The 14470-nt window shown below is 35.7% G+C and overlaps 1 protein-coding gene across 2 annotated transcripts in view; it reads right to left on the reverse strand.

The window, feature by feature from the left end:
- Positions 1–574: 574 nt before the first annotated feature.
- Positions 575–14470, reverse strand: part of LOC106077033 (putative autophagy-related protein 11) — a 44794-nt gene continuing 30898 nt past the window's right edge. Inside the window, exons 13-19 of one of the 2 annotated variants that reach the window (XM_056033141.1) lie at positions 12099–12266; positions 8847–9060; positions 8117–8174; positions 4731–4930; positions 3106–3214; positions 1741–1986; positions 575–1208 (exon numbers count right to left, since the gene is read on the reverse strand). In XM_056033141.1, the coding sequence (XP_055889116.1) occupies positions 1162–1208; positions 1741–1986; positions 3106–3214; positions 4731–4930; positions 8117–8174; positions 8847–9060; positions 12099–12266 (1042 nt within the window). In that variant the 3' untranslated portion in view covers positions 575–1161. Of the gene's footprint in view, positions 1212–1740; positions 1987–3105; positions 3215–4730; positions 4931–8116; positions 8175–8846; positions 9061–12098; positions 12267–14470 lie in introns of both variants that reach the window. The other variant, XM_056033140.1, reaches the window with a different exon arrangement.

Consider the following 14470-nt stretch of genomic DNA (forward strand, 5'->3'; position numbering starts at 1 on the left):
GCACACATAAGCATATATACCATATACCATATACCATATACATATATACCATATAGCCTACATGACAGTCTGCGACGAAAGTATTCCATAAAACTTAGTTTATTGTAAGTGTATAAATGTATAATGTATCATATTTATAGTAGTAGTACCATCAGTAGTACCGTTTATTATTCACTCCGTAATGGTGCAGATCACAAGCCTCACCCTTGAGACTTTCTACTGTGATAAACATCTGGCTCTTTCTATAACCTTTATTCAAACACTTTTTATATCGGCATTGAAAAACATTCCATTAGGACATTGGTGTTTAAATCACACACTTACTGTCTTCTATCTTTTGTATTATGTATAAATATGTTAAATGTAACTAGTTTAATAAATACATTGGGGGGCATTCGATTTTTTTCTTTAAATAATAAAAATTATGCTTGTAGTTTTGTATCTTTTTAAAAGTGCTAGTTAAATATAACATATATCAAAGAAACAAATACAAAATATTGAAAACTTGAATATATTTATTTAATATACTGCTGAAATTCTTTCAAAAATGTGTGAAACTGTTCCTTTCTCCCCGCCCCCCCCCCCCCCCCCCGTTTCTATTAGCATGTAAGTCAAAGCCTATTAAGTAAAGGAATAATGTACACACTCTATATTTATCTATACATATGTATGCCACACATTTTGAACAAAATAAATTAGGTAAACATACATAACATATTGAACAACAATTTAAGATCAGCAGATGAATCATTTTGATCCTATAACCTGTTTGTAACATTCAAAATCTTAACTGTTCTTTCTTGCATTCATTGTGCATAGAGAAAATACTTCAATCGAGCTTCTACCCAAGGGATACGCCTGTAAGTGTTCTATATCCATGTTTTTCTTGGTATATTTATTTAAACCACTGTCTGGGTCGTGGTCAGTTCATAAAGAATGACACTTGAACAACAATATCAGTTTTTCATACTCAGCCCTTATGGTGATGGTATCTTCTACAATAAACACAAGTCTCCATTTGTCTTTGTTGCAACATTCGTTACCCCGGCGCAATGAGTCTTATAGAATACACTTAAAAACAAACAAATAAGCAAGTATATATTTCAGTGTGGCTTCTAGTTCTTAACGAACGAGATTGTCAGGGGAACTTGAGGTGACTTCTTAGAGAAAGTCCTGCTTCAACCTTTGAAAGAAGATTTTTTCCACTTCTTCTGTGTAAAGAAAAAACAAACATAAAATATAATTAGTCATTACTTTACAATAATTTCTTCACTGACATGATAATAAAAGAATGAAACAAGCATCAATGATTGAAACAATAATAAAATTATTTATAAAATGATGCATTATTGGCAAGATGTTGTATGATTGAAACAATGATGAAAGATTGATAATATGTTGCAATGATTGATAAGATGATGAAAGATTGAAACAATAATGAATGATTGATATTATGTTGCTTGAATGATAAGATGATGAAATATTGAAACAATAATGGATAATTGATAATATAATGCATGATTGATAAGACGATGCATGATTGATGAGATGATGAATGATTGAAGTATTCCTTCTATTTTTGGTTGCTTCTCTTACTATAGCTGTGCACTGTATTTGGTTTAAATACTTACTTTTATATAAGTTAACTTTGTACATTTACATTCTAATTTACTTGCTAGCTTTTTAATTTTACATTCTAATTTACTTGTCAACTTTCAAAACTTGACATTGTCCACTTACTTGCTAGCTGTCTAAATTTACATTGTCTCAGTTTGTTGGCGAGCACAGCAATTGTTGCATCTTCACCTGTCCTCTCTTTCCATCTGTTCAGAACAGCCATGCATCGATCTTGGTCCGTATCATGTATGGACTCTATGCTGACCACATCGAAGTTGCCGATGCCCATAGATCTCGCCAGGTCCCTCCACTGCGTCACGGTCTGCGAGTTTCTAACAATGGTCACAAAAGCCTTGTGGAGATACGAATCTAGAGAACGAGATCAAATGGATTTCAAAACAAAGAAAAACTTTGTTTGTGTTGCCTTTTTCATATGAGAATTTCATAATAATGAGGTCGTGACCGAGCATCGCGTGAGGGACATGTCCTCCGACAGATTAAATCCTCATACCAATAGTTTTTATGTGGTGTGGTTACCGCGGTAAGGACATTGTTTTCACCATCAGTCCATCATGCTGGTCGTCCGACACACATTCTAATGTACTATATATAATACGGTGAGGAGTATTTCTTCGGCTTCCATAAACTAGGATTCTTTGCGTCATATTTTAGAAGCCTTTCCAGGCATCTATTCAGAGTCACTTGTAACTAAATTAATTAATAACGACTGATTACTTAACTAATTGGTAATTTTTTGATTGATTCAAGTGTTGTTATATTGAATATTTTCTATCGTTTTCAGTTGTCTTTGCTTGTTATTCTTTTGTTGAACTGATTATTTTTGAGGTGCTAGGTCATTTTTTTCAGGCGGATTAAGGCAACCCGTGCCATGCTCTAAAGGCACTAGTCAATAAGGAGAACGTATCTGAATTAGTCCTAGCTATTGGAATAAGAAATGTTCATCTGACGTTCTAGTTTCAAACATTTTCATTAGAGTAGTTTGGACTTCACACGTGACTTGTACATTGAACATTTCGAAGGAATCAACCTGCTGAAAAGAAGAAAAAATGTGTTTTTGCTTCTCTTGTAACATAGTTTGGCTTCGCTTTGTGGTTCTTCAGTACGTTTTGGTCTTCTGAAATTATGTTAATAGGAATTATGGATTAATGTGTTCTGAATATAAACTCATTGTTATGTTTGTGCTTTGTTCTGTTTGAAGTTGAATTGTAATACATGAGAACAAGAAACCGTAAGTGCTAATGATTAGGTCTATATATAATGATTGCCTTAGAGTCTGAAGATTAATGAGGAGTGCAGTATTTCACGTGGTTAGGCATCCCCAAAGTATATCTTCAACATTCAGATTCAATTCATCAATTAGACCTCGATCATATTGTTTTACAAATTATCAACACAATTGGAATTTGATCGATTTACGCACAACTTAAACTGGTCAATAAACAGATTTTTTGAATAGCTCTAGATTACCTCTGTTTTGTTGAGCTCGGGTTAGTCTAAACTCTTCTTCCCTAGTCAACAGTTCCTCAGCCAAATCTTGCCGTCGTATACACGCTAAAGCCTTGCAGAGAATTTCAGTCTTCAGAAAATATTAGCAAATAATTAGATGTAATATTAAAATATATATATATACCTATTACGATGTTAAAATTGTATGTGTGAGGTAGAGTGACAAATTTCATTTTGTTTTTGAACCACCAGAGCTTGTAAAAATAAGATGTCATTTTTATAACTGCAGTTTTAGTACTGTTTTATACATGGGCTTAAAATGTAGACTTTTTTTTTTTTATTTTACGTAACGTACGAGTCAATTACAGTGGCGTACCTAGGGTATCAATTACAGTGGCGTACCTAGGGTATTTGATGCTTAGTGCGGCAGCTTTTTTTATACACTTCAAGAAAAAATTATTGAACTTTTTCTTGCTACACTTCTATTTAAAAAAAATTCTGCTCAAGTCAACATCCATCCCATTATATTTATTGTACTCGGAGAGTAATTTCACCATCTCCCCAAAAATGACGTTGATTTTATCATTTATATTTGTTAACGGAATGTACGCCCCTTCAGTAATTTACATTATATTGTATATTACACCCCCCCCCCCCCGATTAGGTATATTGTATATGGTACGAAGAGGTATGCCCATGCATAGGGGACACTATTCTGTGAGCCAAGATGGTTGATTAAAGAAAGTAGTTATTTGTTTTAATTCTGAAAGTGTGGTCATTTCATTTCTAGTATCTATGGTAAAAATGTTATTTTTAGCTCATTCGCGATACCCACAAAGTACAGATTTTTAAATACGGACTGCCTATTGTAAGATGCTGTCATACTAGATACAGATAAATAAGTCTAACCGGGAATGGTCTTTTTAAACACAGGCCGATGAATCGAGATCTAGGGTGTTAAAGGTTAATCTATGCTTGCACCACTTGACACCCCGTGCTGCCTGCACCACCCACACATTGCTAGGTACGCCTCTGGCCACGTAACATAATAATATAGAACTGTCAAGTAGAAGGTCAAGTAACATTGACGGTTACAAGAATTAAGTAACAGGGTCAAGTAACAGAACAAGTAACTAGTTCCAAAAACAGGGTCAATTAACAGAATCAAGTAACAGGGTCAAGTAACAGAGCAAGTGACAGAATCAAGTAACTAGGTCAAATACAGGGTCAATTAACAGAATCAGGTAACAGGATCAAGTAAAAAAATAAAAAAATAGGATCAAGTTACTAGGTCAAGAAACAAGTTCAAATAAAGGAATCAAGAAACACTCAAGTAACAGGGTCAAGTAACAGGATCAAGTAACAGGATCAAGTAACAGGATCAAGTAACAGGGTCAAGTAACAGGGACAAGCAACATGGTCAAGGAACAGGGTCAAGGAACACTCAAAGAATAGTCGTTTTGCAGAATTTAAAACTTCATTAACACTATTGTGTGACAGGTTTAAATTGTACATTCGAGTAATAGGGTAACATAACTGTATGACACGTTGGATAACATTGTCCAATAGAGTTAAACGAAGAATTATGTAAAAATGTCCAGTAATGTGGCAGGCTTGAGACAATTTTTTTTCATTTTATTACCTACCCTGTCCATTGATCTTGGCAACCGCTTGGACCATGTGACTAGCATATCGTAAATTGATTGGGTGGTGTCTTTCGAGACATTCTGACGCAGTATTGCCTGGATCCGGTTATGTTTGACGTTCAACAGGTGTGCTAGCTTCTTCCAGTCGCTGTATTCCAGGTGAACTGATAGAAACTTAAACAGGTCCTGATTGACAACACCTATCCAGGTGATATTATATTAAAACAAGCAATAGAAAAAAAGTGTACTTAAAAAAAAAGGAAAGAACGGCTAATTACTGCCATTTAATAAAATTTACATGGTTTAGGTCCCTTTCTGCAAAAAAAAAAAAAATAAACAATAATTAGTTAAATGTTTAAGTTTGACTCCTGTATTGCCATCGAATATAAATAATTGTGCAAAATTTCAACTTGATACGAATATGGGAAGTGGGAGAAAAAAGGTGTCGAAGACTTAAAAGGGGATAAAATCCATATATACATCTACATCTCTCATTAAGTAGCATGTATTCCCCTTCTTTCCATATCAAACGAAATAATTAATCACCAACATTTAATTATCTGAATGATTAATTTTGATATTGATTCATGTCTTTTCAGGTTCAATGAATAATTGTGCAAAGTGTTAGCTTGATCCGGAAATATAAAAAATGATAGAAAAACATGTTCAAACTTTTTACCCGACAGACAAAGTGAGCTGATATAAGCTTTGTAAACACAATGACTTTTTACCCGACAGACAAAGTGAGAGCTGATATAAGCTTTGTAAACACAATTACTTTGTACCCGACAGACAAAGTGAGCTGACATAAGCTTTGTAAACACAATTACTTTTTACCCGACAGACAAAGTGAGAGCTGATATAAGCTTTGTAAACACAATTACTTTTTACCCGACAGACAAAGTGAGCTGACATAAGCTTTGTAAACACAATTACTTTTTACCCGACAGACAAAGAGAGCTGATATAAGCTTTGTAAACACAATTATTTTTTACCCGACAGACAAAGTGAGAGCTGATATAAGCTTTGTAAACACAATTACTTTGTACCCGACAGACAAGGTGAGCTGATACAAGCTTTGTAAACACAATTACTTTTTACCCAACAAAGTGAGCTGATATAAGCTTTGTAAACACAATTACTTTAATGCTAGTCTCTTCGAAGCAATGTGGATTTAATTGTTTATGGCGCAACTATAAGGACAGTAGGTTGGATATTTTGGTTGTGTAGGCTGAACTTCCGGCTGAAGAGTTTCTGATGGAACCTCGAAGTGGTCTGGCGTAACTAAAGTTAATAATCAGTCAATGGGATTGGTGTGAAAGGTGAGGGGGAGACAAGAGTCGAGAGAGACAGAAATGATGTGTTTTTGTTTTAGTCATTTAGATTTTGTGTTAATTATCATTTCATTTGTATATTTTATATCTACAAGCTGCAAGTGCCGGATCTAAGTAAGTAGAGGTCTCGGGTCAGTAGTTTTAGTGAGGCCACTACGCTTATTAGAAATCTTTAATAAATATCCATTTACTAATAATGGTACTTATATCTATGCAGCACATTTATAGCCATCACATACGTGTACATTCAATAGTATATTCCTTCTTTAAAACAGACTGGATTTAATATGCCTATTTTATTTGTATTGTATATTTTTAAGATTGTGGAGGTTAAGGTCCTGTGCTACTTTCAGATATTACGAGCACGCGGACATTGTTGTCAAACGTAAAAAAAATAATTTGAAAACAAAAATTGAAAAAAAAAATAGATTAAAATTTCTGACCGGTCGAAATTCAAATTTCTAAAAATCTCTATTGTGCAGTCCCCTCTCTTGTGGATTTCCCATGGTATTAGTCCCGCCTACTTTCCCTTACATCCGACCCTGATAAAAGTTTTATTTAATTTTGTTTTCATAGAAGTCTTTCCATGTTTATGTTAAAATTGAATACGCCTACATTTGTTTATTCTCGCTAGCTATTTAGAGCTAAAAACTAACGACTCTGCAACTACAAGCGAAATAATAGAATATATTTTTTTTATAAAACAATTAAATACATTTTCACTATAACTCAGGGCCGATGTGGCTGTCGCGTACTATAGACAAGTGTCTCTGTTTTTTTTATTTCCTCTACTCGTAATACTTGTACGGGACGAGAGTGTCTTATATTTTTGTTTTGAATTGTTTTAGCTATGTCACAAAGTCCGGTGACATCTATTGGTCATTCTTTGTCATGAGGCAGTTCACCCTCTGAATTTGGTTGAAACGGACGGTGTGTTGGCCCGTAAAACGTTCTTTGTCTGTACCAGTTTCTCGGACTTATTATTCAGTAGGATTTTTGGGACCCCTGTTTAGGGTGAGTTATTCGTTTGTGATATCTATTATTGTATGTTGTATGAGGTTGTCACTATTTCTATTTTTAGTGTAGAAGTTGAGAGTGTTGTGTTTATTTCGTTTATAGGGTTCCAGTGTTGGAGTTGTATATACTGGCTCGAGTCTATGCTAGTGTGGGCGTCGCTTGCCATCTCAGAAATATATATTACAGTTTTCAGTGTCATTGTCAAATTGGCGATCATCTGAGGTCTACCTTTACTATTACCGAGGTTGGCAGTTTTGTGACGCCAGTCGGTCAGAGTCTGGTGGACTATGAAACCAGGGTGACAAGTTGATAGCAGTAGCAAAGGTGCTTAAATTAATTATTGAATAATATCTTTATATATACCTATGATATATAATATCTAATATATATAAATATATTGTCTATTTATCATCCTCATTGTACATACACATATATCAGTTTCATACAATTAAATTCATTTATTTTTGTTCTTTAAACTATTCACATAGTTGGTTTCTCTATGTACGACTGTGTGTGAGTGATGTTCTTGTCAGGTTGAACCCCGGCACCTTAATGGTGTACCGCTAGTTAACAACACAAATAAATCCTAAACCTGACAGTGGCTGAATTAACATCGTTACTGTAGACCGTAAGTTTTTAACTTATTTTTTTTATTCATTCAAGGTTTATTATACGTTTGTTTATACGAGGCTCATTGTAGTTCGCTGTTCATTATCGATTGCTGTTAACCATGTCAGACTAGCAAGCTACCTAACTGCGTTAAAACGTATAAAGTTTACATTTATGATTTGTACTTAAATTATTTTCCTCATTTTAAACTATGTGTACACACACTACACGCTGTACTAAGCTTTTTAAAATCTTTTATTTCTGTTGCAATCTAAAATACAGAATGTTTCATAATAATTAAGAGCTAATGTGTTTTTACTAATAATAAAAACACATGTTTAATATCAAGCCCATTAGAATCGTAAATATTAAATCTACATAACCTGTATTTCCAATGTAACTAATTCTATAGGCTGAGTTACCTACCCTCTGATGTTAACGCTACAGGGGCAACTCGCAGTGGTTTGGGAGTCTCTGGCTCAGGCTATACAGAGAAACAAAAATTGAAGTATTCAAGAAAAAATAGAAGTAAAATATATACAAATACTTTCAAGAGAAATTATAATGAGTGAAATTAAATCAATTATTTTGAATCACTCAATAACTTACTATTGATAGCTAGGTAGGCATAGCATTGCTAGCAAGATCAACTTACTTTAGGTAGCTAGGGGATGTACCATTGCTAACAAGATCAACTTACTTTAGGTAGCTAGGGGATGTACCATTGCTAACAAGGTCAACTTACTTTAGGTAGCTAGGGGATGTACCATTGCTAACAAGATCAACTTACTTTAGGTAGCTAGGGGATGTACCATTGCTAACAAGATCAACTTACTTTAGGTAGCTAGGGGATGTCCCATTGCTAACAAGGTCAACTTACTTTAGGTAGCTAGGTGGATGTACCATTGCTAGCAAGGTCAACTTACTTTAGGTAGCTAGGTGGATGTACCATTCCTAACAAGGTCAACTTACTTTAGGTAGCTAGGTGGATGTACCATTGCTAACAAGGTCAACTTACTTTAGGTAGCTAGGTGGATGTACCATTGCTAGCAAGGTCAACTTACTTTAGGTACCTAGGTGGATGTACCATTGCTAACAAGGTCAACTTACTTTAGGTACCTAGGTGGATGTACCATTGCTAGCAAGGTCAACTTACTTTAGGTAAAACGATAAGCTGTTCACACAGAAGCACATCGCCGTCAACGTAACCGTCCTTCCCCCGTTGTCCGTTGACTGACCACATCTCTTTATCGTCAGTGGCGTCTAAAAAACGTTTGACTTTCCCAGTGGTGTAGATCTGGCAGAAGCCCCTGTAGCTGTGGAAACCTCTCTGTGCGAATCTGTCATGTTCCCTTACTTGAAATCTGAGCCTGTGAAGGGAGACAATGTTGTGTATGTATGTTCTTGTTGTGTGTTGTGATCTGTTCTTATGTGTCAAAACGTCTTGGTGTCCAGGCCAGCTTGTGTGTGTGTGTGTACAGTGTTATCGTGAATTGTTTTGTCATTCTTGTTCAATAAAGTCTAGGATCAAGACATGTCTTCTTGTAGTGTTTCTTAGGTTACTACAGACAGGAAAGCGGATATTACTTTTGAATGTTAGAAAGAAAATCTACTTCACAGTAACTCAGTCTGATGACCTCCCTTGCCCTGGGTTCATTTAAAACCGGCAGAACACGCCGCGAAAAAATTTCGTACATCGTTGTTTTTTTTTTAATAGCTTCTTTGGAGAGAGCCCTTGCAAGAAGCCTGAGAAAAAGTCTTGAGAGTAGCCTTGGAAGATATCTTGGAAGAAGCCTAAGAAAAATTCTGGAGAGAAGCCTTGGGAGATGTCTTGGAAGAAGCCTGAGAAAAAGTCCTGAGAGTAGCCTTGGGAGATGTCTTGGAAGAAGCCCGAGAAAAAGTCTTGAGAGTAGCCTTGGGAGATGTCTTGGAAGAAGCCTGAGAAAAAGTCTTGAGAGTAGCCTTGGGAGATGTCTTGGAAGAAGCCTGAGAAAAAGTCTTGAGAGTAGCCTTGGGAGATGTCTTGGAAGAAGCCTGAGAAAAAGTCTGGAGAGTAGCCTTGGGAGATGTCTTGGAAGAAGCCTGAGAAAAAGTCTTGAGAGTAGCCTTGGGAGATGTCTTGGAAGAAGCCTGAGAAAAAGTCTTGAGAGTAGCCTTGGGAGATGTCTTGGAAGAAGCCTGAGAAAAAGTCTGGAGAGTAGCCTTGGGAGATGTCTTGGAAGAAGCCTGAGAAAAAGTCTTGAGAGTAGCCTTGGGAGATGTCTTGGAAGAAGCCTGAGAAAAAGTCTTGAGAGTAGCCTTGGGAGATGTCTTGGAAGAAGCCTGAGAAAAAGTCTTGAGAGTAGCCTTGGGAGATGTCTTGGAAGAAGCCTGAGAAAAAGTCTTGAGAGTAGCCTTGGGAGATGTCTTGGAAGAAGCCTGAGAAAAAGTCTTGAGAGTAGCCTTGGGAGATGTCTTGGAAGAAGCCTGAGAAAAAGTCTGGAGAGTAGCCTTGGGAGATGTCTTGGAAGAAGCCTGAGAAAAAGTCTTGAGAGTAGCCTTGGGAGATGTCTTGGAAGAAGCCTGAGAAAAAGTCTTGAGAGTAGCCTTGGGAGATGTCTTGGAAGAAGCCTGAGAAAAAGTCTGGAGAGTAGCCTTGGGAGATGTCTTGGAAGAAGCCTGAGAAAAAGTCTGGAGAGTAGCCTTGGGAGATGTCTTGGAAGAAGCCTGAGAAAAAAGTCTTGAGAGTAGCCTTGGGAGATGTCTTGGAAGAAGCCTGAGAAAAAGTCTGGAGAGTAGCCTTGGAAGATATCTTGGAAGAAGCCTGAGAAAAAGTCTGGAGAGAAGCCTTGGGAGATGTCTTGGAAGAAGCCTGGTGAGAACCCTTGGATGAAGTCTGGGAAGAGATCTGAGGAGAAGCCTTGGGAGAAGTCTGCGAAGATTGCCAACTACTTTGTTTACTCAGTTTGGAGAAAGAAGCACAGGAGAGATTCACATTTGAGGGTCTGAAAGGCAGGTGGTGTAAACACCAGATGTAGGAAGTAGGCTTACAAACGAAGGATTCTCTGATGATTACAGATACCCAAACTGTGACCGCGGATGTGTATCTAGGATTGGCTTTTATAATCACACGAGGAATGGATGTGTATCTAGGATTAGCTTTTATAGTTACACGAGGAATGGATGTGTATCTAGGATTGGATTCTATAGTTACACGAGGAATGGATGTGTATCTAGGATTAGCTTTTATAGTTACACGAGGAATGGATGTGTATCTAGGATTGGATTGTATAGTTACACGAGGAATGGATGTGTATCTAGGATTGGATTCTATAGTTACACGAGGAATGGATGTGTATCTAGGATTAGCTTTTATAGTTACACGAGGAATGGATGTGTATCTAGGATTGGATTCTATAGTTTCACGAGGAATGGATGTGTATCTAGGATTAGCTTTTATAGTTACACGAGGAATGGATGTGTATCTAGGATTGGATTCTATAGTTACACGAGGAATGGATGTGTATCTAGGATTGGATTCTATAGTTACACGAGGAATGGATGTGTATCTAGGATTAGCTTTTATAGTTACACGAGGAATGGATGTGTATCTAGGATTAGCTTTTATAGTTACACGAGGAATGGATGTGTATCTAGGATTAGCTTTTATAGTTACACGAGGAATGGATGTGTATCTAGGATTAGCTTTTATAGTTACACGAGGAATGGATGTGTATCTAGGATTAGCTTTTATAGTTACACGAGGAATAGATGTGTATCTAGGATTGGCTTTTATAGTTACACGAGGAATGGATGTGTATCTAGGATTGGATTCTATAGTTACACGAGGAATGGATGTGTATCTAGGAATGGATTCTATAGTTACACGAGGAAGTTGCAAAGGGAAACGATTGTATCTGGAGATGTAAAGCAGACAGTTAACTTAGAAAATGAAGTACCTAACAGTGTAGATCAGTGACCTAGCCACCATGGTACGAAGGGGTTCATTGCTCCAAGGATCATAATTATTAGAGGCCAATAGGAGATTTGAAAAAAAAAAAAACTAACTAATAATTAAAATATATCAAATTTAGATCATGTTTTACTTAGCCGTTACTCAATTGACTGTAATGACACTAATACAATTAAGAGGCAGTAACTGTAATACATACACATTAACTCGATTTGATACACGATACACTCAAATTACGAAATTATCTTATGTTGATTTCAAGGGGCCTCATAATTCTATAACATTTGTGTGCACATGAAGTCAAAATACGTTTCCGGTATGAAGTAAAAGTTTAAGGAAACGTGTTTGAAGTTTTGGGCTTCGAAGTACTAGAAATAAACCCTCCATTACCTTTTCACTAGCTCCCGAATGATAGTGTCAATGTCCGTTTCCTTTAAAACAAAAAGGCTTGCTTACTTGAACGGTATATAGGTGTTGAAGGCGAACATTGTGCGCACGTCATCATCCACCAGCGTCAGGTTACCACGGAAACGAAGATTCAACTTTTGACCTTCCGTCACCATGATGTCAGGAGAGGGTCTCGGGCCTTGGTCGTAACCCTCGTCAGCCAGCGCTCTGATTGCTCTGATAAAGTAAGTAAATGGATATTTTTAAGTTCAAAGCTTGTTAGGAAATTTATAATAAACAAGCCGACCAGATAATATAATAACATATATATACACATAACATGGTTTTATTAATATGTTTGCTTTCAGAGTTATTAGCTTTTGGGTGACCCGACAAAATAAAAGTATCGGATTTTAGTAAGTGAAGGTCCTGGGCAGCCTTTTTCGTTGAGGTCTCTTCTTCAATATTAAAAGATCTCAAAAGTATGCCATATTTGCAGAGAAAGAGAGTACTTTAACATTTTATCTTAATCTCCTTTTCACCTATTTATCATGATGCGTAACTTGCTAAAATTAAAAATTAATTTGATGACTTAGTTTAATGGTTAGGTATATGATGATGTGTTTGTTACACATGTGTGTTGCAGTATAATCAAAAATCGTATATATCTGTATGGAAGTATCTTTTCGTGTTTTTGAAGTGCACTTTTGGAATTTAAATAAATGATATATTTTAAAATTATTTATTTTAGATTATTATAATTCTTGCATAATTTTTGCATATTTAAGATATCTAAAGTGTTTCCTGCAAAATGACTGAAGAATATTTTTTTCCGCGCTATATACAAATGTTCCTTTGGAAATATGGTATATTTAGTCAAGTTGATCATTACAATGATATTGTGCGATAAATGACTCATCAATATTCTGTTTAAATGCATGGAGGATATGTATGATTATGATTTAGTAACCACTAACGGATACTTTTTTAAAAAGTTATTTTCAATTCCACAACAAATTATTAGAACAGGCGATTCAAAGAATAATAACAAGTATAAAAAAAAAGACTGAAAAAGAAAACTAATCAATGATCGAAATAGATATTTAAAACAAGGTTACAAAGACAGTTTGTGTGGAAACACAAACTCTGCCCCCGAAGTGGTCCACCCAGGCAGGTAAAAAGACAGGTTTCAATATTTTCAGAAAGAATATCAGAATGAAATTCTATCAAAGGCAAATGATAGAGAAGAATTGAGAAAGAAGGTTGACAGATCTACTGCGGTGCCCCAGCGGTCCAGCAGACCAAGGGATAGGTGAAGGTGAATGTGAAGTTAGATGTGTACATGGCCTAACTGATGTCTTATAATGATTATCTAATTAGTCTAATTGTTTTGTAAAGGGTCAATCTCTCATTGAAAGTATCAGTACCATGAGGTGTTCTGTATTTACGAATAAATTCCTTTACTTAAGAGTTCGTAGCAAAATACTAATTAATTGTTGTTTACATTATGTTCTAATGTAGTAGTTAGTATGATAGAACTTACTTAATTTTGTAATACAATTGTAAAAATAAATATTTTTTTTACAAAAAATCTAAACCCGTTTGCATAAATGTGTTAAAAATGTGGTAAATAGTAGTCTCCCTTTCTAATAGCCTCCAGTGTTTGTTACTATCAATAGTGAATAGTTGTAAAAATGGTGTATTTTTATGGAAAAAAACTTCTTGCATACTTGATTATAAAAATGAGATTTTTCGCTTTCAGAAAAGTAAAACGTAGCCGTTGCATCAGAAATTTGAATGGTTTAAAATATTATGATGTCGGATTTCCTTTATCTTTTCTGGTTTACGAGATCTAAACGGGACTGACGGACGGTCAGACAAACCACACAAAACTAATAGCATCTTTTCCTCTTTCCGGGCCCACTAAAAATACAACCTTCTTTGAACATAAAAAAAAAAATAAATTTAAAAAAATAAAGCTTAAAGTTGTTGTTGGTCGGTTGTTGGATTGTAAAACCGGATCGCTAGTACTACTAAACCTATGCAGGTGTAATACAGTTTTGCTTTTAGAAATTGAAGTAACTTGAACTGACTTCTTTTTAAAACAAAACTTTTAGTAAGACTATACACACATTCAACTTGAGATTAGATATACAGTTAGTAATAATACTATGGAATGATATTTTATACAAAGTTCTCAAAATTCTCTGGGTCGTTTGTCAATTCAACCCTATTCTAGTTTCATTATGCACTCCTGCCCAGAAAACCTATCGCTAACTTCCTCCCGCCGTAACCTTGGAAACACATACACACAGAAACAGTTGACCTTTACATCATTTGCCCTATAGACCACAAGGTCTGAAAATGAAACTTTACTTTACAGTAAGTAGTGTCTTGCATTATGACAGTATTATCTCAGCTTTTGCATTTCACAGTCACAA

Source organism: Biomphalaria glabrata, chromosome 6 (genome assembly GCF_947242115.1).
Source record: "Biomphalaria glabrata chromosome 6, xgBioGlab47.1, whole genome shotgun sequence".
NCBI classification, from domain to species: domain Eukaryota; kingdom Metazoa; phylum Mollusca; class Gastropoda; family Planorbidae; genus Biomphalaria; species Biomphalaria glabrata.